Source organism: Aquarana catesbeiana, linkage group LG02 (genome assembly GCF_042186555.1).
Source record: "Aquarana catesbeiana isolate 2022-GZ linkage group LG02, ASM4218655v1, whole genome shotgun sequence".
In the NCBI taxonomy this organism is placed as follows: domain Eukaryota; kingdom Metazoa; phylum Chordata; class Amphibia; order Anura; family Ranidae; genus Aquarana; species Aquarana catesbeiana.
The window spans coordinates 360032562-360057718 of NC_133325.1; the positions used below are offsets into that span (position 1 = coordinate 360032562).

General features: G+C 41.8%; 1 protein-coding gene across 1 annotated transcript in view; it reads left to right on the forward strand.

Annotated features, from left to right (window-relative positions):
• The window catches only part of ANKFY1 (ankyrin repeat and FYVE domain containing 1), an 80899-nt gene that overhangs the window by 47442 nt on the left and 8300 nt on the right, over nucleotides 1-25157 (forward strand). Inside the window, exons 16-22 of the mRNA XM_073615047.1 lie at nucleotides 315-433; nucleotides 3687-3843; nucleotides 4107-4307; nucleotides 9650-9826; nucleotides 13371-13518; nucleotides 15552-15642; nucleotides 24303-24427. Coding sequence (XP_073471148.1) covers nucleotides 315-433; nucleotides 3687-3843; nucleotides 4107-4307; nucleotides 9650-9826; nucleotides 13371-13518; nucleotides 15552-15642; nucleotides 24303-24427 — 1018 coding nt within the window. The remainder of the gene's footprint in view (nucleotides 1-314; nucleotides 434-3686; nucleotides 3844-4106; nucleotides 4308-9649; nucleotides 9827-13370; nucleotides 13519-15551; nucleotides 15643-24302; nucleotides 24428-25157) is intronic.

Sequence of the window (25157 nt, forward strand, 5' to 3'; positions counted from 1 at the left end):
CGCCGCTGGCTGTGTCTCCGCACACGTGGGGGTTGCTTCGGGGTGATCGCGGCAACTGGGGTAGTTGTGTTGGTTGTACCGTCCCCCCAAAAATAGTAGGCACCAGCCACCACTGGTTCGAACTCGTCTAGACTGCCCATTTTTATCAGGTTTGGCTATCACTGAGTGTACAAATCTTTTCTGGGGTAGAGCAGCCTGCCATCAACAAAATGACTCCGGTGCTTGCTCTGAGCCTGTCGACTTTACTTTTGTACTGAAGTACAAAACATTGATTATTAAAGAGAGCCAATTTGCCCATTTTAATGTTTTATTAGGTAAGACATGGATGTGATGCAACTTTTTGGGGGCCTGGTCCAAGTGGATGCCTACAGACCCTTCTTCACAGAGCCATTGATGAAAACAAAGAAAAGGTGGCCTGTTTCCTTATTCGCAGGTTAGTTCATTGTGTTTTCTTCCATTATGTGTCAGTTATATTGTACACTGTCCTCATATGAAAACCACTTAGTACAATTTCTTAGAATTTTCTTGATATTAACTTATATTACCTGTTGTAAACCTTAAAGTGGTAAAGGCAGAATGTTTTTTTCCTTAATGCATTCTCTGCATTAAGGTAAAAAAACGGGTTGCATCGTTACTGTTTTTTTATCGGCGAGTACGAGTACTTATACTTTCGGTCAAGTACCCACCGATACAAAGTACCGATACTTTGCGGTGCCATTTGCATCAAAATACAAAAAAAAATGGCCACAAATCGCACTGCAAAGAATCAAATGCGATTTGAACAGGAATGCAGTGTGTATAGAAAGGGAAAAGCGCCATCTAGTGGGCAGTTTAATAAAAATGTGTTAGAACTCACATTAATACATATCTGATCTAATGCAAAATCTGCATTGGTGTCCCGGTCCCGTGGATGATAGAAAATCAAGGCCACTGGAGGTGCTCACAGGGCTGGAGGAGAAGTTCCGGGACCCCGTGGGTTTCGGGCGGAAGTGGTGTCAGCTTGGGGGCGGACCGCCTGTACATCTCCTCCAGCCCTGTTAATACCTCCAGTGGCCGTGATTTTCTGTAATCGGCAGGACCGGGACACCTATGCAGATTTTGCATTTGAACTGTACTTAATGTGAGTTCTTACATTTTTAAAAACCTGTGATCTGCTCCTCTCAAGTACTTACCTGAGCCAGTCTCGATCCAGCAGTGTGCCCGGAAGCAGCAGTGCTGCTCTCTTTCGCTCTCCTCACTTTACATGGTGCCAGCAATGGGAACCAATGGCTCCTGTTGCTGTCAGTCAAATCTTGTGAAGGGGGGAATGGGGCTGAGCTGCTTTGTTTTTGGAATAGCAAACACAGATTTTTTTTTACTCATTTTACCTTATTCTATTACATAATAATATTTTATACACAATAAAGTGCTATATAGATTTGTGTTTTTAATACTTGTGGTTGTGAAATAACAAACATGTTATATTTACCTCCTCTGTGCAATGGTTTTGCACAGAAGCAGCCCCAAACCTCCTCTTCTGGGGTCACCCACTGGCACATCCTGGTTCGGGATTGAGCATGCACGAGTGCCCCCATAGCAAGCAGCTTGCTAGGGGGGAAGCCAGGAGTGCCAGCTGGGGACCACAGAAGAGATTTGGGGCTGCTCTGTGCAAAACCATTGCGCAGAGGAGGTAAATATGACATGTTTGTTATTTCATGACCACAAGTATTAAAAAAATAATCTGTATAGCATTTTATTGTGTAGAAACATTACCATGTAATAGAATAAGATCAAATGAGTGAAAAATGTGTTTGCTATTCCCCTACATTAGGCATCCAACATACTGAGTGTTAGATGGACCAGACCCCCATACATATCATTACATTCTATCCATCTCATATAACCAATATGCAATAATACAAATAAGGTACAATAGTTCTTAGTAATTGGAGGTGCTATGTCTATGAAAGGTAAAACCCAATGGTCCAAACACGCTTCGTGGTGTGACGCTTCTCCAGGAGTCCTTAAAAACTAGGGGACACGTGTTAGCAATCAGCTTATTCACATTATCATAAAAATCAACGATGCATAACATAATCATATAATCCTATATTTGCATGTTCAAAAACAACTAAATATCTCCGTCAGTGTTGCACACTAGTAGGGCCAGAAATAAGTACCCCAAAGGTCATGAGTCAGAAAACAGAGTAGAGTGGGTGGCAAGGAGCTAAATGGTGGGGGCATCTGGACAAGATCACACAGAAAACAGACCATGTAAAAAATGTATACACTAATAGCAGAAATCCATCCAAAAAGCCTACATAAGCAGTAATGTAGTCCCCCAATTTGGTACAAAAAACATGGGCAGGACTTGCCTAGACCTGTTGGAAACAGTAGTTATAACTTATAGATGGCTAGGATAATAATGAAAATGCCCATGAATTCAACACTCTCAAAGTCGTGCTGTAGAGCAGCGGTCCCAATCTTTGTGGCACTGGGGACTGGCTGCATGGAAGAAAATTATGCCAAGGCCTGGGCTAGGGGGGTGTGCATTTATTTGCGGGCAATTTGTCGGGGCAATGGCTGGCATTGACGTCTCAATCATCATGGCACCAAGGTTTATATGGTGTCGGGATGATTGAAGCGCATTATTTCTATTACATTGTAATATAAAATGAAATAGTTCAACTCACCATAACACAGAATCAGGGGAAGCCCTGAGTGTCACATGCCACAGTCGCTTGCCACCAGATGCAGTGTGTTACTTGCCACCATCGCCTGCCACCAGATGCAGCTTGTCACTTGCCACCATCGCCTGCCACCAGATGCTGCTTGTCACTTGCCACGTCGCTTGCCACCAGATGCTGCTTGTCACTTGCCACGTCGCTTGCCACCAGATGATGCTTGTCACTTGCCACGTCACCTGCCACCAGATGCAGATTGTCACTTGCCATAGGATGCGGATTGTCACTTGCCACCAGATGTCTGCTCACTGGCCTGCCAGCCCCCCAGACCCCCCCCCCCGCACCCGTGGCCCAGCTGCAGAGAGGCCAGAGGCTGGTGGTTGGGGACCCCTGCTGTAGAGTATAATTGAATGGTAAATGAGAATTAGATCCACTTACAGTGTTTCCAAAAAGATGTTTTGTTTTGTTTTTTTGATATATATTTATTTTTGCTTATTCTTTTCCTGCTTCCTTACTCTCCCCTTCCTTTCCTTTATAAAAATAAAAAAACGATTTTGGATAAATTACCTTTTAAAAGTGTGACCCAGGATTTTTTAATACTTGTGGTTGAGTTAATTTATGAGAATTCGAGCACCGTGAAAATCCCACTATTCTTTTGGTTTTCTGTTTATGTTCATTATTGAGAAGGTGATGCATTTCATGCTAAACGACATCTTAATGACATTGCATGTTTGTTTAAAAAAAAAAAATTGATCGTTTCAAATTACTTTAATGGATCTTCAAGCAGATCTGCCAAGCAAGTGACCCAGCTGTCAGACTTTCATCCTAAACACATCTAACCTTCATTGCCAATGCGTTATAGAAGTCACTTTGACCTGGATTTTATAGCTAGATTGTAGTGTTGGCGTGTAATTCTCAGCCGCCCTCAAAAAAATCCTCATTTCACAAAATGGTGCAGATCTTGTGCATAGGATAAACTTCAAATGCCATTAGCAGCTGTTAATGTATTTAATTTACTTGCAGTGGTTGTGATGTAAATAGCTCCAGAAAACCAGGACCAAATGGTGAAGGGGAAGAAGAGGCCAGAGATGGACAAACGCCTTTACATTTAGCTGCTTGTTGGGGTTTGGAGGAAGTAGTACAGTGCCTTCTGGAATTTGGTGCCAATGTAAATACCCAGGTATAAATAAATGGTTCATGTTCGTGTGAAGTACAAAAAAGTTTAAAGTGTACTTATTTTGTAAACCCCCTGCTGTTTTATATGTGCTGCACCTTCTGTGTAGTAATTTGGAAAAAAACATATTCTGGACTCCATTTGGAGTACAAGCTCTCCATAACTGTGCAAGGATTGATTTGTATTGTATTTGTATCAGGAGAACATTCCTGTCTGCACATAGTTTGGTAATTTATTATGGGTGACATGAGTTGTTTTTTGTATTGCAGGATGCAGAGGGGAGAACTCCAATCCACATTGCCATTAGCAATCAGCACAGTGTAATTATCCAGCTAATGATTCTACACCAAGATATCAGACTGAATGTGCGAGACAGACAGGGTATGACCCCTTTTGCCTGTGCTATGACATTCAAAAACAATAAAGCTGCAGAGGCGATCCTGAAACGGGAGCCAGGAGCAGCTGAGCAGGTAAGTGGTGTACTATTTCCATTCTTTTGCCAGCATGCTCTTCTAAACTCAGAAGCCAGAGCTTATGTGACTTCTAGGCCAGGGCTCAAAATTTCCTGAGCTACTAGCCAGGCCTCAAGGGTTACTCGCCACCAGTTGCCCCACCCAACCCATACCCTGCCCCGCCCCTAATTCTACCCCGAAACACACCCTCATAAATTATCTCATGAAATGACACTTAAATGTTTTATGAAGAATTAAGTTATAAAAATAAATACCGTATTTATCGGCGTATAACACGCATTTTTTTCCCCTTAAAATCAGGGGAAAATCGTGGGTGCGTGTTATACGCCGATCCCCTGCGATCCGGAGCGGCCAGATTTTCAAAATCGCCGTCCGCGATTTGAAAATGGCGCCGCCTGCGCCGAAATACACCGTGCCGGTCCTCGGCTCTTCTCGGCCACTTTCGTCTTCACTTGAGCGCCGCCTGAACCTAGCCGAGTTTACTCGGCTAGGTTCAGATAGCTCCGCTCGGGACTACGAGTGGAGCCGAAAGTAAACGAGAGTCGCCGAGAAGAGCCGAGGACCGGCTCTGTGTATTTCGGCGCCGGCGGCGCCATTTTCAAATCGCGGTCGGCGATTTTGAAAGACAGGATGGCAGGGGTCCGGGACCACGGGATGCGAGGCTGCACTGGGGAAGGCTGCACTGGGGAAGGCTGCACTGGGGAAGGCTGCACTGGCATGGCTGCACTGGCATGGCTGCACTGACATGGCTGCACTGGGGCAAGGCTGCACTGAGAAGGCTGCAATGATGGGCATTTAAATGTACGTTTTTTTTTCCTTCAACTTCCCTCCTAAAAGTTTTTTTTTTTTTTTTCCTTAAAATTCCCTCCTAAATTAGGGTGCGTGTTATACGCCAGTGCGTGGTATACGCCGATAAATACGGTATTAACAACTTTATTCGTGCAGCCTCAACTATGCTCAACAATACAGCCTGCCTGCGTCCACCCAATGCAGCCTACCCGTGCAGGGGGAGAGGAATTGCCGGCCGGATGATGAGTGCCAAGGAAGATCACAGATTTCATTTCAATTGCTGTGTCGGGGAACTTTGATAGACGTCACATGTCCCGGGATTGGACTGCTGATCTGTCTATCAAAGTCCCGGACAAAGAGGAAGGGGCTGTATGTGACAGCGTGTGCGGGGAGCACACAGCAATTTAAATGAAAGCTGTAATGTTCCCCGGCACTCTCATCATCCAGCCGTTTGCTCTCCCCTCTTCACCTCTGTGATTGCGGCTCCCATACAACCCCCCCCGCTCCCAGGCAGCCATAGCTCGCCAGCCCTCAAAGTCCACTGCAGAATGCGAGCAGGCAAGTGGAATTTTTGAGGGCTATTATAGGCTACATGCTGGTTCCAGAGCTATGATTGTCATTGTGGGGACGGGTCAAACCCTCTGTCAAGATTTTAGTTCAGGATAGAGCATGGAAGGGTTTAACCCTCCTGTCAATTTCATTTTAGTTTAGGATAAAGTGCCAAGGGTGAAAACCCTCTGTTAAAGAGGAAGTAAACTCTCCCACTCTGATGCTTCTTTTCATTTAGTCCATTATAATAAGTAATTATCAAATTATAGCCACTGTAATCCAGTCCAAATCGCATATTACTTACTGTTTAAAGAAACTTTAAAAAACTTGTTTCCAGGGTAAGGAAGCACCATCTTAAGTATTGTTTTCTGAGTCCACAGTAGAGTGTATTTCTGCCCTTACATTGAGCACTTCCTGTACTGTTAACCAAGCCTCCTTCTCAATCCAATGTTTCTATGGCAACCCTGCTCATAGCTGACTTTTTATTTTATAGTATTTACTTGTGCCGATTATCTAGTGTTTGCTTATGTCAGTCTTATCAGCTTCAGCTGATAAGACTGCAGTAATGCTGTCTGATGCCCAGGTTTACACTCCATGTGATGTCACGTGGGTGTAGTACGAAGCTCTGGGTGATTATGCAGTCTCGTGGGATTTCAATGTTGTGACATTGGAAGTCCTGATAATAGACAGTCAAGCACACAGAGTGTGCCGTAAATCAGGGCAGATATTGGCATGCTCAGTGACGTCATTCTAAAGAACAAAAAGGATTACAACAATACTAAGCAAGTAAGGAGATATCTACAAGCAGTGTTCATTAGGGTTTTTTATGCTGATTTACATGGAACAAAGTTTTGGGGGAGAGTTTACAACTACTTTAAGTTTTTATTGCTCTCCCTTTCTCCCCTTTGGGGAGATTCACCACTGTAATGGTTAATGTTCACTGAAAACAAAAGCATGGGGGGAAATACAACATTTTAGAGTTGTCACCAGAAGAAAAGATGAGGGAAATCTTCTAACGGGAATACCTGTTTGGGGCAATTAAAATAAGAATTCCCTTCACTTTTGGAGTTTTAACTTCCTGTTGCATTTCTGGGACAGGAAGTCAAGGGAAATTTCCTCATTTGTACATGGACAGCAAAAAAGTAAATTGAAAGGTACTTTAGGTGCAAACGTTTTTTTGCAGATTCCTATTTATTTCTGCTCTGAAGAAATAGCGGTTTGTCTGCAGAGTGAATCTTAAGAAAGATTTTTTCATTATTAATCAGCTGATGCACTGCAGTGTTCTAATGAGGAAAATGCAGGGTTGGCACCCCTTTACACATGGCTAACTAACCCTTTGGGAGTATCTCATCAAAAATTAAGATTTGGTTGCAGAGGATGCCTGAAATTTGACATGTACTTTTGTACAGACTTCTGGGATTCAGGAAATTACATTTCTGGGGGTGTTCCGTACACCAATGGTGTATGGAACACTTCCAGGTTGCCATATTTCACTGAATTTTACAAAAAATTACAGCACTGTAGAATGAAAAGGAAATGTAATATTTAATATTCAATTGTATATGTGAGATATATATATATATATATATATATATATATATATATATATATATATATATTATACTTTTTTTTTTTTTTTTTTTTTTTTTTACATGAATGTGGAGTTATTTAAGCCATTCCCTTCTTGATTTCCTTTAACCTGGTCATACATGCAATGCTTGTGCTTATAAATGGGGATATATAATGTATTTGTGGGTGTTTGTATTTATGCAGCTACACTTTTGATACATAGACCCCCTAACCTGATCTAGAACTCACCTGCTCCTGTGCACCCTTACCTCTCCATGGCATCAGCAGCCTGCCATTCTGTTTACATCCCAGGTGCAGAAATTTACCCTGGTGCCAACCGTGTCGGCGTAGTGATTCCTCCATAGACCTGAATGGAGTTGTTGCAACTGTACCCCTACAGTAGAGATGCTAGGAGCATGGCTCCTTTTAGTTCTATGGGGAATTACTGCTCAACCACGACCAGCAGCTGCAATTTCTGCACTTGGGAGGCTACTGTAAGAAAAGTGTAGTTGTTTAAGTGTTAAAGGTAATTTAGCAGTCTTGCTGGGGTTGATAACTATCAGAAGGCCCAAAACCGGCTTCCTCCGGTGCTGATAACATAACTACATGATCTCTGCTGAAAAAGAGGATCAGAATTTTCCACAGGAGACGGAGGCCAATTTGACTTCTGGTCCTCCTCTTTAAAAGAGAAGTATGTTTTGTTTTTTTTCTAGAGTCATACTTGCCTAGCTGTTCCCCACTGCCTCTGCACTGAGAACCAAGCCATCGAACATTACCAATGGCTCGGTTCTCTCACCTCCCTGAGCAGAGATCTGCTGCCTGTCAGTCAGCATCTCTCCTGCTCTGCTCCTTCCCGCTCATTGGAGCACTGAGCTGTTAAGGGGTGGGAGTGGCCGTTTCAGCGTCTCACCGAGAGGCTGAGACTGCCATCAGTCCAGGCAGCTGGCGGATCCAAACTTCCTAAGTCAGGATGACTCGCTGCCTGGACTGATCTTGGTGACGTCAGCGGAGAGCGTAATTCAGACCGCTCTCTCCTGAAAACGGGTCACAGGAGTGCAAAACGAACTGAACTCCTGTGACCCATAGGAGAAGCCCAGGCTAAAAAGCTCAGGCTTGACTTCTCCTTTTAACATAGGTCACATGACCAAATCCTAGACTTTTGATTAGCACTGGACCATTTTTTTCCAATAGTAACATACTTCAGCTCTTCTAGTACTTTTTTTCTATCCCAGAAAGACTTTTAACACTTAGTGTAATTTAGTGTTTTGGTGACATATAAGTATAGGGTCTATTTAACCACTTTAGGTCTGCTCTATAGCAGTTATACTGTTACAGGGCAGCACCTGTGCGCCGGATCACGTATAGATCCGTGATTCGACACTTCCGGATATGGGGCACGCATGTGCGTCGGCAGATCGCTTCCGCTGTTATCACACACAGCGGAGGCTGATCGGTGGCAGGTACAGGGTACACGATGTCCTCCGACACCTGCCGTTCATCGGGCAGAGAGACACAACTGCGATCTGCCTATGTAAACAAGGGAGATCTCTGTTCTGAAAGGGGAAGGAATAGAGTTTTTGCCCCTGCAAAGCAGGAAATAAATTCCACGTCTTCTCTAGTAAAAGCACCTCACACAGTATAGTAAAAGACTGGCTAGGCACACACCCCTTCCCAGCCAGTGTCATTAGTACAGTGACAGTGCATATATTTAGCACTGATCACTGTATTATTGTCACTGGTCCCCAAAACGTGTCAGTGTCAGAATGTTCACCGCAATATCGCAGTGCAGCTATAAGTCGCTGATCACCGCCATTACTAGTAAAAAAAAAAAAAAATAATAATAAAAATATCCCATGGTTTATAGACGCTATAACTATTGCACAAACCAATCAATATACTCTTATTGGGATTTTTTTTTACCAATAATATGTAGCAGAATACATATTGGCCTAAATTTATGAAGAAATTTAACTTTTTTCAATTTTTTTTTTTATTGGCTATGTTTTATAGCGGCAAGTTAATAAATTTTTTTTTTTTTTTCTTTTCAAAATTGTCAGTCTTTTTTTTTTTTTTTTTTTGTTTATAGCACAAAAAGTAAACGCAGAGGTGATCAAATACCACCAAAAGAAAGCTCTATTTGTGGGGAAAAAAAGGTCAGCATTGCATGACCACGCAATTGTCAAAGTAACGCAGTGCCATATCGCAAAAAATGGCCTGGTCATAAAGGGGAGTAAAACTTCTGATTAAAAATGCCATTAAAACATTAAAACACTAAAACACAAATAATGTTGCTAATACACCCTTTTTACAACTGACATTGCTCAATTTAGAAGTAGTGGTGTTTTTCAATTTACCTATTCAGTGACTGTGGCCATTACTATCAGGTTGCTCTTTTTTGCTTTTTTATGATAAAGCTTTGGTCTTTCCTTTAGGTGGATAACAAAGGAAGGAACTTCATGCATGTCGCAGTGCAGAATTCTGACATCGAGAGTGTACTCTTTCTGATCAGTGTACACGCCAATGTCAATTCAAGAGTGCAGGATGCCTCCAAGTTAACTCCCATCCATCTAGCTGTGCAGGCTGGATCAGAAATTATTGTCCGCAACTTGGTATGTACACAAGCCTAACAGTTTAAAAAAATTAAACAAGAAACTGTGCTTACAAATTGTAGCTGCTCACATGATGGATAATCAATATAACATATAAAACATGTGTAAGCGTGGTGACATCACAGAGCTAAATGCTGTAACGTCACCACGCTTATGCAAACCCACGGTTGGAATTCCAGAACAGTAATGCTATACAGCGCTGTTATTTTATTTTTTTTCTGTGTGAGTTTTTTAAAACTATTTTAATAAACTTTAATACCAGATTTACAGTATTTGGAACACTTGCCTCCTTTTTTTCTGTTTTGGTATGCATATAAAGGTTGGAGGGAGATTTCCATGAGAAGTGGTGGATATTACCCATTGTATATGTTACCATCATATGCAATGTGACTTTTCTGTAGTAGGTGGTCAAGTCTCTTCGGTAAGTCCCTTTACATAGGCACGGTGGTGGAGTTGATCTTTGGGAGTGGGGCACATATGAAGATTTTCTTTTTTTCTTCTGGTTTATGTATTTCATGGTCTTTGGGGATAATTTATTTCGCTGGAATAATGTGTATTAACAATCATTCCTTACTGTTTATATTTTTTCCCCCACTGTTCTTTGGATTTTTAAAAAAAAAAATATTTGTCACTATACAGTGCTTTGGAGTACACATTTTCTGATATATATTGGGATTAGCGCAGCACGTTTTATATGTTATATACACATGCCTAGATTTAAAAACACAAGGAATTTAAAGCACATGTTTTCTGTGATAGCCATATTAGCTTCTTAGCTTCTGTCCCTTACTATAAAGACATTCAGTAATAGCTGAAAGTAACAAACAAGTAGCCAAAACTTGGTTTGGCTACTTGTTAGGTTTTTTTTGCACACCTACACGTGTACTGTTAAATTTTAGCGATCTCTTTCTTTGTCTGCTTGTGCATATACGTATATCATGCTGCGTTCAATGACAAATGGAAGCTTTAAAAAATATTTGGGCAGTGGATTAAGTCAGAGAATGGTGCCATAGGTGAGAAGGGTGTGTGTTTAAGACCATCAGCAAGTTTGCTAGTTCTGTATTCATATTACATGGGTCCATATTTTTTCTATTGATCTTCAGAACCTTTCAAATGTTTCATGGTGATTGATTTCTTAGGGGATATACTTGTCCCATTCTGATGTGGAAATCTGCTACCTCTGATCATGGAGCCTTCCATTCACTATCTTCAGCTAGCAGCTAAGCTTTTATTTATGAAAAAGTATAACCAGTGCATGGTGCCCTAATGTAAATATAATGAAAAATGTGGCTGCCCCTTTAATAAATACACCTCAAATCATAAATTGCAAACAAAGTATGGTGCTCACATATTATAATTTAAATCACCACTATATCAAACCAACATGTGAATATGAATAGTTAGGATTGAAGTCCATCAACAAACAATCATAAAAATTGTGAACATAAATTCAATCCTTAAAATTGAAACTGGAAAGTTCCTCTGCTGTAGCCAATCCACTTATTTCCTCCAATTTGGGGTAAGGATGAAGGAAGTAACTCAAGGCAGCCTACCACCCACCCTCATGTATGGTGGGTAAAGTTTATCATGGCGACAGGTCCTGTAGGTTAGATGAGGGCGGGGCAGCCAACTAGGAGCCTCGCTGGCTATGTTGACAAGATTGCCAGTGACCAGTGATCACAATAACCTTTGCCCCGGGTCCCTGCATTTTCATACATGAGGGTGGGTGGTAGGCTGCCTTGAGTTACAGTGGAAACTTGGAATTCGACCATAGACCATTCCAGGAGAATGCTTGTAATCCAAAGCACTCGCATATCAAAGCGAGTTTCCCCATAGAAGTCAGTGGCAACGAAGATAATTCGTTCCACATGGACTTCTATTGCATGCAAAACTGTATGTGGCCAGAGGTGGGGGGGGGCGCCGGAGAGATTTGGAAATACTCGGAGATAGCTCAGATGCACTCAGAAAGGCTTGGAAACACTCGGAAACTGAGTGTTTCTGACCGGCTCCGAGTCTCACTGGCACCCCCCCACCTCTGGCCGGATGCGGTACTGCATATCGCAGATGTTTGAATCCTGCTCGTTTTGCGAGACAACACTCGCAAACCGAGTCAGAGTGTTTAAAAAATAATAGCTCGTATTGTGACGCGCTGTTTAACCGCGTTACTCGCAATCCGAGGTTCCACTGTACTTCCTTCCTTCATTCTTACCCCAAATTGGAGGAAATAAGTGGAGTGGCTACAACAGAGGAACTTTCCAGTGTTGAGTCCCTAAGCGTTTTTTGACCTTCCTGTAAAAAGGGGTCAAACACCTATGGAGAATTCACATCCATCACTTGAGCACTAGTGGTGAAGATAAAAGGAAATCTGCATACTGAAGCACTTTAATGGTGTTGGGCTGCAGTAACACTGGATCTCTCTCTCTCTCTCTCTCTCTCTCTATCTATCTATCTATCTATCTATCTATCTATCTATCTATATATATATATATATATATATATATATATATATATAGAGAGAGAGAGAGAGATCTCTATCACATATACAGTATTACCTCGGATTGCGAGTAACGCGGTTAACAAGCATTTTGCAATACGAGCTATTATTTTTTTAAAGATCCTGACTTGGTTGGGAGCATTGTCACGCAAAACCAGCAGGATTCAAGCCTCTGCTGTGTGCAGTACCACATTTGGCCAGAAGTGCGGGGCTGCCGGTAACACTGAGGAGCCTCTCCCCCACCACCACCACCTCTGGCCACATGCGGTACTGCATACAATAGAAGTCACTGTGGAATTATCTGAGTTTCCATTGACTTCTATGGGGAAACTCGCTTTGATATACGAGTGCTTTGGATTACAAGCATTCTTCTGGAACTAATTATGCTCGTAATCCAAGGTACCACTGTATTTGGATTTGATATTATTTTAGGAATTTAATGTATGTTCACCATTTTTATGATTGTTTGTTGATGAACTTCAATCCTAGCCATTCATATTCATATACTGGTTTGATATCGTAAGGTGGTATTTATATTTGTACACGACAGGTGGAAACTCTGCCAGTAAATGACCCTTTATTAGTACTAGGGTTGCACCGATACTGGTATCGGTGCTGATACTAAGCATTTGTACAAGTATCGGTACTCGTGCAAATGCGCCGATACCTGAAATCGATGCTTTCAGGTTTGGATTTTTTGTCTGTCAGCGCGATTCCCCCGCTGAAGTGGAAAGATCATTTTTATTAACATTTAATTAAAAAACAGCTTGTGTAGTCTGTAGTGGCTGTGTTACACAAGTTCCTGAAAAAAGGATGAGGATTTGCATTGGGCCACTTTTAGGAATTCCACCAGGTCTAAACCTGTGAAATCCACCAGGTAAAAACTGTGAAATGTTGGGCTATCTTAGCACTGATGACCTCTATGTAACAAACCAGCAAGGGCCAGCTTCCCTCCTGTCTGTTTCCAAAATGTGACCATTAATATCTTAGTGTTGCACTAAGATTTGTTTTAGGATTTCGCCAACTAACTTTGATATTGTGTTTTGATAGCTCCTTGCAGGTGCTCAGGTGAATGAATTGACAAAGCATCGTCAGACTGCACTTCACCTCGCAGCACAGCAGGATCTGCCCACCATCTGTTCTGTACTCTTGGAGAACGGTGTTGAGTTTGCAGCCACAGATGAAAATGGCAATAATGGTAAATTGAAATTAAATCATTCCTTTTTAATTTTGCAAGTGGTTACAGGCATGAAACCTAACCCTTTTAAGTCACAGGGTAATCAAAACTTTTGTGACCAGACCAAATTTTGAGGTTGCTAAGTTTTGGTAAGCACAGAAGATTTACACATCAAAAACGTTAACTGCTTTGCATACCAAAATGATTTTCACATGATTTTTAAGCATACATAGGGGTTGATTTACTAAAACTGGAGAGTACAGAATTTGGTACAGCTGTGCCTGGTAGCCAATCAGTTTCTAACCTGAAAGCTGATAGGTTTCTATGCAGAGCTGCACCAGATTTTACACTCTGCAGTTTTAGTAAATCAACTCCATAGGGACTTTTGTTTCAGAGATGTCCCTGTTTTGCACCTTCTACTTTTAATCTGTTATACCCTAACAGCTATAATTGGGTGGCAGTTTTGTATATACATTTTTTTTTAATTATTATTATTGAAAAATTAAGAGTCTAAGCATTTTCCTCTTCTTTTCTGAACACAAAATGTAGGTAATTTACACCCCCCCCCCCCCCCCCCCAGATTTTACCACAAAATATAAGCCTCAAAGTCTGTTAATTTTAAAATATCACGTTTTTAGGTAACCTAGCAGAAAGTTAAACCTCAAAGTAAGCGATTGCATTTTATATTAGGAGAGCTTTGTTCCACTTTCTACACTTTATTGCTGTAAGATCAGGGTAAAATAATTGGTTTGTGTAAATTAGCAGTATAACATTAAGCTAAACTACATTTGTCTATAAATAACTATGTCTACCAGTTTTTTTTGTTTTTATTGCCAGCCATGGTAACATATCAGAAGTTTATACTGCTCATTGGTCAGTCCAATGATTTCAGATACATGGTAGCAAGCTTAAAATAGCTCTTTCACTTTTTTTTTTAAATGCCTCCTGCAACATAAGATGAAGAACACTTGGCTGTCTGGTGAGTGTTGACTCTTCACGGTCTTCAACAGCTATGACATCCAAAGAATCTTCTGTATCTGACACTTCTGGGTGTGTTGGATACTTGGTCCTCCTTGCACTCTGGTTATATTTGCTGTCCTTGACGATACTACAGGACACAATACCTGTGTAGGGGACAGCAGATAGAACAACAGAATATATAAAAAAGGACCAGGCCTCCATGAAGATGGTTCTTCAGGAAAGGTAGCTCTTGAGGACAATGACAATCCAGGTCACTGTCAATTTTATAACCCAGCTTCTTGTATCTTTTTAGTGGAGAAATCCTTTCACAGTTAAGTGATCAAGGCTTGTGCTCCCTTATTTTTTCATCTGGAGAATGCAGTAGGGAGATTGAGGCAAAGTGCTGAAGGGGACTGAGTGGGTTTGGTTGCACTGATCTATAAATTCTTTAATGCATAACTGTCACTTTCTCTGCCACACTTTAACAGGGATCGTTAAACTATTCTATACCACAAGGGGACCAGTTAGGGTGGAAGCCAGTTAACCTATAAGTATGTTTTGGTTGTGGGAGAAAACCGACACAGAGAGAACGTGCAAATTTCATTCAGATAGTATTCTTGTTGGGAATGATACTGCAGAGAAAAGTAGTCCCACATGTACTACATTACAATGCAGTGGCTGGTGTGCGGTGCGGTGCAGCGGAATCGCCACAGTTCTGATGGGCTGATCTCGGCACATTGTACTGTACTACACTTTTTTTTTTTTTTTTTTTTTAACGAACTTCATTGAAATGTCACACAGACAATTTATTAAGTTGGATTGGCCGTCACACGTGTAGTGTAAAGCTTGGCCATACACTAATCAAAATTCGGCAGATTTGGTAGGGATCTGCCAAATTACATCGGCCAGCTAGTTTAAAAAAAAAAAAAAAAAAAATCAAACTGTCTGTTGACTAGTTATAGTACCTATATTTGTCCAGATATCCACCTCCTGTAATTCTCTGCCCTTAAGGCTCAGACTTTATTAAAGGCATATGTTACAACATATAGACTATTTCTAGTGTGCTGTATCATATTTTCTGTGTTTCCTTACAGCTCTTCATCTTGCAGTAATGCATGGTCGGTTGAACAATATCCGTTGCCTTTTAACGGAGTGTAATATTGATGCAGAAGCACTTAATGTAAGGTAATCTTTCAAAAAAAAAATTGTATTTTAGCACGGCTTGAAATTGGTTTTCCCTTATATCTATTTAGAGACACAGTCATATACTGCCACCAACAGTACACTGATAAACTGTATTTAAAAAAATGTAGACAAGCCCCAGATAACCCCTCCTTCTCCTAGCATGTTTTTAGCTCTGCCAAGAAAAATCAAAATGACTACTTTTCCTTTAACCACTTCAATACAGGGCACTTTTTTTACCCCCTTCCAGGTAAATTTCAGTGCTGTCGCACGTTGAATGACAATTGCCTGGTCATGCAACAAAATTTTTATCATTTTGTTCACACAACTAGAGCTTTCTTCTGGTTGTATTTAACCACTTAATCCCTGGAAGGAGTTACCTACTTCCTGACCAGGCCATTTTTTTCAATACGGCACTGCGTCGCTTTAACTGACAATTGCGTGGTCGTGCGACGCTGTACCCAAACAAAATTGACGTCCTTTTTGTCCCACAAATTGCTTTCTTTGGGTGGTATTTGATCACCTCTGCGGTTTTTATTTTTTGCGCTATAAACAAAAAAAGAGTGACAATTTGGGGGGAAAAAAATGTTTTACTTTCTACTATAAAACACTTCAAAAAAAATGTAAAAAAAAAGAATTTATTCATCAGTTTAGGCCGACATTTTTGGGAAAAATAAGTGTATATTGATTGGATTGTGCGTCTACAAAATAGGGGATAGATTTATGGCATTTTACATATTTATTTTATTTACTAGTAATGGCGGCGATCAGTGATTTTTAGCGGGATTGCAGCGGACAGATCGGACACCCAACTGACATTTTTGACACATTTTTGGGAAACGGTGACATTATTAAAGTAATCAGTTCTAAAAATATGCACTGTTATTGTACTAATGACACTGGCAGGGAAAGGGTTAATCTTAGGGGCGATCAAGGGGTTAAATGTGTTCCCTGCAGGTGTTTTCTAACTGTATGGGGGACTGTGTGACTGGGGAAACACACAGATCTGTCTTCCTGCTTAGCAGAAAGACAGGATTTGTGTGATCTCCCCTGTCAGAACGGAGATCTGCCAATGGGAGCGCGCGCACACACCCACAATAGCGAGTTCCCGAGCCGACGTACAGCTACGGCGATTCGTGGGATCATACCACCTTGCCGCAGTATAATGATGGCGGCTGGTCGGTAAGCGGTTAATCCCCACTGGGTTTTTTGGGTTTTTTGGGTTTTTTTGCTAAATAAACAAAAAAAGACTGAACATTTTTTTTTCTTCATTGCTGTTATAAAATTTTGCAAATAAATAATTTGTTCATAAACTTAGCCCAAAATGTATTCTGCTACATTTATTTGTTAGTAGTATATATATTTAGTGTTTGTAGGAAAGTTATAGAGTCCTCAAACTATGGTATATATCTGAAAATTGATCAATCCTGATGCACTGATAGCCCATCTCATTTCTTGAGGACCTAAAATTAGCCCTTTTTGGAAAGTAGAGGTCGACCGGCTGATATATCGGCCGATATTTGTCCTTTTTTAAGAAATCGTCAATTATTATGCAAATTGGACCAGTTTGCAGCTGCTACACTATACCCGGCCTGCATGCAGCCGACCCATATAGAGGAGAAGAGAACGAGAGAACTAGCCTCGCACCTGTCGCCCAACCCCCCCCGGCGGGCTGTAGCAGAGGAAGAAAGCATTATTAGCGTGTCACAAGCCCGAGCCTCCGCCATCTGTCTGACTAGTAACCCCCCCACAAGCAGGTGATCGCGGCCAGCACTAGCTGGCTCCTCTTTCTTCCCTGCTGAGGCGGAGCCTGCTGGCTGCTGCTAGGTTGGCTTGCAATGTGATTGGCCGGTCAGCTAGTCAGTCTATCTGCATGCACCTAGCCCTATCAGTTGCATGCAGATAGGTACCAGAAAGCAGCATGGATGGAGGGTAAGTGACAAAAATGTAATGTGTGCTGCTGTGCCCCCTGTGCTGCCTGCAGACTTTATTCTCCTGTGAAGGAACACCTGGCTGAGGCTGACAAGCTGGCATTGAGTTGCATTGTGAAAATGGATGAGCCTCTTCACTATGTAACTCTTATCCCCACACAGTCATCCTCATCCAACTCAATCCTCTTTATCCGCACCCAGCATCTACTCCATCCCAATGTATTCCCACCCATCCCTTTCTCCACAATGTATCCCCATCCACGCCCAGCACCATCCATCCCTCCAGTCTCCACAATGCATCTCCACCCATGCCCAGCACCACGTACAGAGGGGTGGCTGTGGAGGGGGGTACAGAAAGGTGGCTGTGGAGAAGGGGGGGGTACCGGGTGGTGGCTGTGGAGGGGGGGGGGGTGTAACAGAGAGGTGGCTGTGGAGGTGGGGGCTGCGGAGGAAGTGGGTACAGAGAGGTGGCTGTGGGAGGAGGGGGGAGGGCGGTACAGAGAGGTGGCTGTGGAGGGGGGGGTACAGACTTTGTCCCCCCTCCTCCACAGCCACCTCTCTGTAGTGTACCTCCCTCCTCCACATCCACCTCTCTGTACCCCCCCCCCCCTCTTCCACAGCCACCTCTCTGTACCCCCCCCCTCTTCCACAGCCACCTCTGTACCCCCCCCCCTCCTCCACAGCCACCTCTCTGTACCCCCCCTCCTCCACAGCCACCTCTCTGTACCCCCCCACCCTCCTTCACAGCCACCTCTCTCTGTACCTCCCTCCTTCACAGCCACCTCTCTCTGTACCTCCCTCCTTTAAAATGACTGAGATTGTATTTTTTTCTCTTTTAATAATAATTCTGATGGCTGAAAAGAAATCCAACCCGGTATGGCAGTATTTCAGTGAGCCAACATCAGGGAGGGTCAAGTGCAATATCTGCCAGAAACTGCTGAGCATGGGAGCAGAAAAAGGAAAAGACTAAAAATACCACAAACATCTGGAAGCTTATAAAGAGGCACAGAGGGAGAAAGAAGATGCAGGTGCTTCTTCAGCCAACTTCAAGCCCACTATAGTACAGATGTTTGAATCTAAAAGAATATGGCAAATCCCCGGTCCAAGAAAATTGGTACCCTAATCACAGAAATCATTGCCACAGACAACCAGCCCTTTACAGTTGTTGCAGATATTAGCTTCCAACGCTGGCAACAAAAGAACCAAGATATTCAATCAAAAGTAAAAAATACTACCGTACAGACATGCTGGACAGTGTGTACAAAAGGGTTACGCAGCGAATTAAGACACTAATTGCATCAGAGAATGCTGGCCCTTATTTGTCCTTCACAACAGACTGTTGGTCTGAAAAAACAGAATCACTTATGAGCACAACATGTCATTTTATAGACAGTAACTGGGAAAGGAAACGGGTAATTCTAAATGTCAAGGCCATGTCTGGCTCCCATACTGGGGACTACATCAGGGAGATGTTCCTTGGCATGCTGAATGATTGGGACATCAACCAAGACAGAGTGGTGCTTGCGCTGTGAGACAGTGGTGCTAACATGATTAAAGGCCTCAGACTGGCAGATATACCAGACTTAAGCTGCAGTGCACACACATTACAGCTTGTGGTGAAAGAGGGCATCAGCAGTCAGTGAGTAGTAGAGGACATCATTGCCAAATTAAAGACTTGTGCTACACACTTTAGCCACTCTGTGCTTGCAAAGCAGTGTCTTTGAGCCATCCAAAAAGATCCTGCCCTCCCCCAGCACAGCATCATTCAGGATGTTCCCACCCGCTGGAACTCCACATTACATTGGTTGCAGAAGATGCTGGAGCAGAAGCGTGCCCTGAATCTCTATGTAGCAGAACATGGCAGGTTTACCGCTCCTCCTGCAGAACAATGGGATATCATCTCAAATTTGATAGATATACTGGGCCCTATTGAGGAAGCGACTTTGGATATCAGCAAGGCATAGGCCTCCATTTTCTGCATCATCTCATGCATTGCTGTGCTGAAGATGGTGCTTCAGGCAGAGGATCACACCACAAAGGGGGTTCAAAACACTTAGGGAAACAATGTGGCAAAGCTTGGACAGATGATTTTGCAAAGATGGAGGATACCAAATGTTTGGTGCTGGCAACACTGCTTGATCCTCGGTACAAGGGTAATGTATTTGCAGGGGACACATTGAGCAAAGCAAAAACTTGGCTGCAAGAAGAGCACACTATTGTATCCGAGCGACAAAAAAGAGCCACAAGTGGAGACAAAGGACCAGAACCAAAACAGACAAGGGTAGAAGAGGAGGAACCCAGTCCCTCTGGTCTTCTTGAGAAAATGCATGCAAACAATTTGGAGGTTCATGGAACTCCTGCTAAAGAGAGTGATGAGCACTTCATCTCTGAGCAGTTGGACAAGTACCTCTGTGAGCCACTGACAGACGGACTGGTCTGCCACTAGAATGGTGGAAACAGAATGCATCCTGCCTGTGCCACCTTGCACCACTGGCAAGAAAATTTCTCTGTCCACCTGCCTCTTCTGTTCCCAGTGAAAGAGTATTAAGTGAGATTGGGATCGTCTATGACAAGAGGAGGAGCAGGCTCACAGGAGAAAATGCAGAGAGACTGTGTTTCCTGAACTAAAACCTGAATCTCTTAAACTGGGAGTACTAAGAGAACTTTTGATGGATGTGGGTGAAGAAGAGAATTGGGGACTAGAACTGAAGCAAAAAGCCTAAAACTAAAGATAATGTGCACTGTATTGTTTACAAATTTACCTCAGTAATGTCCATTATCTATTGCTGTTGATTACGTTGATTTCTTCTTGCACTGATTGGAGGCTTGTTGTGTACTTCTGTTTAATAAATGCTTGATTTAAGCAATTTTCTGTATCCCTTCTTTATTATTTAACTTAACTGTTAGATTTTATGAGATGAAGGGAAAAAAAGAAAGGAAAAATATCGGCCGCAAAAATCAGCATCATATATCAGCCATCGTCCGCCCCGATTTCTAAATATCGGCCAGAGAAAATCCCATATCGTTTGACCTCCTAGTAGTCACTCCAAGGTATTTAGTAAGAGGCATGGCAGGGTTTTTGAAGTTCTAATTTTTTGTCATAATTTCTGATTGTAGGATATTTGTTTAGGCACATCACAACTGAATTTACATATTTAGGCTTGGTATATGTGCTTTGGGTACCACGGGTATTTTTTTTTTTTCATTATTTACTTTTCAATATTTTTTTTTTTAAGTAACAATGTAAACAGAGGTGAAACTGAGCACAAGCACAAAGTGCCTTTCCTTCAAAAGGTGTATAAGCACAAGACCTTTGAATATTAAACATGGAAATCTCAACAGAAGATGTGCTTGTTGGGAATACCGATAAAAGTGACCATGCAAGTCATTAACTGTAGGGTCGATAAATATGGCTCCGGTCAACTAGGGACTGGTTATGTATTGTCCCATCAAGCTACTTTGACATGTAATATTGGGAATGGCTATGTCACAGGGAAAAAGAAATATGGCCTAAGGAACGGGGGGGGAATGGGGAAGGGAGGGAAGCAGGAGGGGGAAGGAGCCAGTAAAAAGGCAACACCTGTGTACTACCAGTATCATCAGCATAGAACTACATGTTCTGTCAAAGCTTCTTGCAGTTATCAAAGAAACCAAACCAGCAGAAAAACATAAGAGAGAAAAAAAATGGAGTAGATAGGAAAGGAAAGAGAGAGAGAGAGAGAAAAGATGGAAAAAATATATAAAGGGAAGGAGGGCCAGCCAGAGGTGCCTTAGTTATAGATAAATATCGTATCCCTGGATCCCATGTCGCATCAAATTTGGTAGTAGAATCACAAAGGATACAGGCAAGTCTTTCAATAGGTGTGATCCAGTTAAGTTTATTCTTCACGTAGTCAAGGGGAACCATTGACTGCTTCCAATATTTAGAAATAGTTATTCTAGCTACCAGGAACATATATGTAATTTGTTTTGTAAATTTTTTATTTTTTTGGGGACCTCATCAGCAAACTTTTGAAAAAACGCTGGTTTCAGGGATTCATGTATATTAACTCCCGTCACAGAATACACCAGGTTAAATATTCAAATCCAAAATCTAGTGACTACCCATCTGGCCACAACGTCTAAAGCAAGTGGGTGATGCAAACTGATGCATCCTTGTGACTCTGGTCAGGACCAAATGCCAACGTAGAAGTGTATAGTTTGATTCACTAAATGTATTAATAGATATTTTGAATAAAGCATAGCCAATATCTTGCCAGTCAGATAGTGTCAGTTTATTCTATTGAGGTTTCTTGCTGCCCCAAATAAAGCGAAGGACGTCTGATTGTAACCGATGTAGATCTCCCCTCGGGACTGCAGTTGGTAAAGTCCTAAAATAAAGTATTCTGGGTAGAAAGGTCATCTTAATAGAGTTGATTCTGCAAACCAGGATAAGGGATAGTCTGCCCATGATCAAAGATCTTCCCAGAGTCGACAAAAGAGACGGGGATAATTAGTCCGATACAGTGTACAGTGATACATAGGATGTCAGCTGGATGATTAAATATGGGAGGGAGCTTAGCGCCCATTGAAAATTATAAGTATTTCGTAGGGTCAGCACCATCGAGGGGGGGTAAAGAAATATTGAGGGCCGTCGTTTTTTGGGTATTCAAAGACAGCCCTGAGAGCTGGGAAAATTGATGTAACAAAGTTAGCAGATTAGGTAGGGTAATTTGAGGATTAGTGACATAGATGAGTACATCGCCGGCAAACAAGGAACATTTATGATCTTGTTGTATACAACATATGCCATGTGTATTAGGATGCTATCGAATTGCTACAGGTAGGGGTTCAATTGCTAAGGCAAAAAGCAATAGGGAAAGTGGGCAACCCTGTCTTTAACCACGTCGGATAGTAAACTGATCTATCACCCCAAATCGAAACCTGGGCCGACGGATTACTATAAAGCATTTAATGTAATAAAATAAAAGTGGAACCAAATCCAAAGGCCTCTAGAATGGTAAATAAGAAGTAGTCCCAGTTTAAGCTGTCAAAGGCCTTATGAAGGTCCAATGAAAGAGCTATTTTTAATATAATTAGTGAGGTGAGCGCAAAAATTTTTATTTTATACATTTATAGATGTGTCTGGGTCATCAATTATCTCTCAGCACCTTTTTAAGGGTCAGGCCTCTGCTCTTGCAAACTTGTTCCAGGGAGACCATTGGTTTCTTTAAAACCTTTGTACGAGGTGTCTCCCATGTGGCTCTTTTTGTTTGCTTCCCTGTGACTCCATGGGATCTAAATTTGGTTCTCTCTGTGCTTCATGTCTGGTTGTCCGGGTAAGAGTAAGCCAGCTGTTCCTTCTAACATTTCTCGATGACTTAGGCACACCATTATTCAAGCTTTTGGGCTCAAATATTGGATGCTATCCTTTACTGTGAAGGCACACTTTATTAGATCTTTAAGTGCCTCTTGGGCTCTTCGGCTCTAGGCTACTGTTTCTCAGATTTTCAAGAATGTCACCTGGTCTTCTGTCCACACGTTCTACCTATTTTTCCAGGTGGATATTTAGGCCTCACCTGATGCGAGCTTTGGGTGTAAGGTTCTTCAGGGCATTCTTTTGAGCTGCAGGCAGATGATGGGTCTGATGTTTTGTTGTGGGCCGGTTAGCATTTTGTTTGCTCTTGCCATCCCCCTAGTTGGACTGCCTTTGGAAGTCCCGACAGTATATGACTTCCTGTGTGCCTTAGTGGGCAAGAAAGGAAATAGGATTTTTGTACTCTGAGTCAATCATTTTCTTGAAGTCCACTGAGGGACACAGATCCCACCTCTCTGTGTTTATGATCATACTTTTGGTACTGCTTGGATATAAACAGAGGAATGCTGGAAAAGAATGGGTTGTCCTGGACTGGTCTACAGTTTTGTTTTCCAGTGTCCAGTTGTCCTTTAGGAGGCAGTATACCCCAATATACAACTTCCTGTGTCCCTAAGTGGACTCCAAGAAAAAAATGTTATGGTGAGTGCAAAATTATATTTTTAAACTAATTATTTTCCTGCACGTCATCATGGGTTCACTAGCAAAGTCTTTTGTTATGGTCTAGATAGGAATATAGACTGCATAAGTCTTACACATCCCTCCATTTCATTTAGTCGCTTAAGTAAGCAGTGTGCTGAAGCTCCATAATTTATCCTGATACAGAATTTATGAAGAATTGTTGCCCATGTTTGTAAGTACTATTTTCTTCTTGACAGATGAAAAGGGAGTAAAGATGATATCTTTACTGAACAAACACCAAGGCACAATAATGGAGAAAGATTGACATAAAGATCAGTTTAAGATTTTGACTAAAACGAATATTTAATTATTGCATTTGAATTCAGGAACATGGCATACCTCTACATTTTAATATGGCATTCATCTGGCGCACTATGATATATTTGTATTTTTTGAGATTTCAAGCCTGACAAAGTTCCCGCTAGTTTTCCCAGGTGCAAATGGTCCTTGTGTAAATCTTGAAGGGTATTTCTACAGAATAATGTTAGATGCAGCTCTCTGCACTGTGAAATGTCTGCTGAATCCGGCTACATTGCATTATATAGAACTCCAATATTACCTGTAAAATGAGTGGGCTTTCTAGCCATGCACAATTTGAAGGTTTCCTGGATAGCCTTAGTAGTTCACAAAGATTGTTGGAGTTGCCATTTAAATGTTAACATTATGTAGTAAAATAATTTATCATCCTTGTTTGTCAGGGGCCAATCTCCAATGCATATTTTGGGCCAGTATGGGAAGGAAAATGCAGCAGCCATATTTGAACTCTTCCTAGAATGTATGCCAGAATACCCACTGGACAAGCCAGACACAGAGGGAAACACAGGTATTTGATAAGTTCACAACTTCATGCCACATTGTGTCTGCAGAATGTAGTTGTCAGTTTCCCGATAAGTTTTATTGTTTCTCCATTCTTAAGGTAATATGATGTTGCCATACTGTTGGGTACCATGGATTCTGGTGCTGTATTAAAAAACATTATTTAATACTCTGAAGGTATATTAACGCAAATGTATTTTCTAGGGTTTTAATACAGCACATCGTATTAAACGGATCCAATTACACAGCAATAGTGTGTAATTAGGAAATTACGATTGGCAAAAGTTAGTAAATACATTATGCCAAGCCTAGTAGTTGTAGCATTGGCTACGTTTTATTCATTAACTACCAGCCTACACTGTATATCCATAGAAGTATGCCATATAATTCTCTTTTCTCTGAGTGTATGTGGCTGTATACTGCTTGATCTTAGCAAGTGGTGTGCCTGATTTTACCATGGCTACACCGTGATTGGAGACATGTAGGAATTGCAAAGGAGTATATAACACATTCTTTTGAGCATCCAATGCCTTCATCATGCAAATTTTAGAATGTGTTGGAAAGTTGATGTATATAAAACAAACACACGAGCGCGCCTCCATCTAGGTGTAACAATTTATTAAAATTAATAAAAAAACAATAAAAAGGCACTCACTGGTTAATAGTGGATCAAGGTTTGTCATAAACCCATATAGACCTCCATAGGATCACCGCGAGGCTGCAGAGCTCGGCAGGCA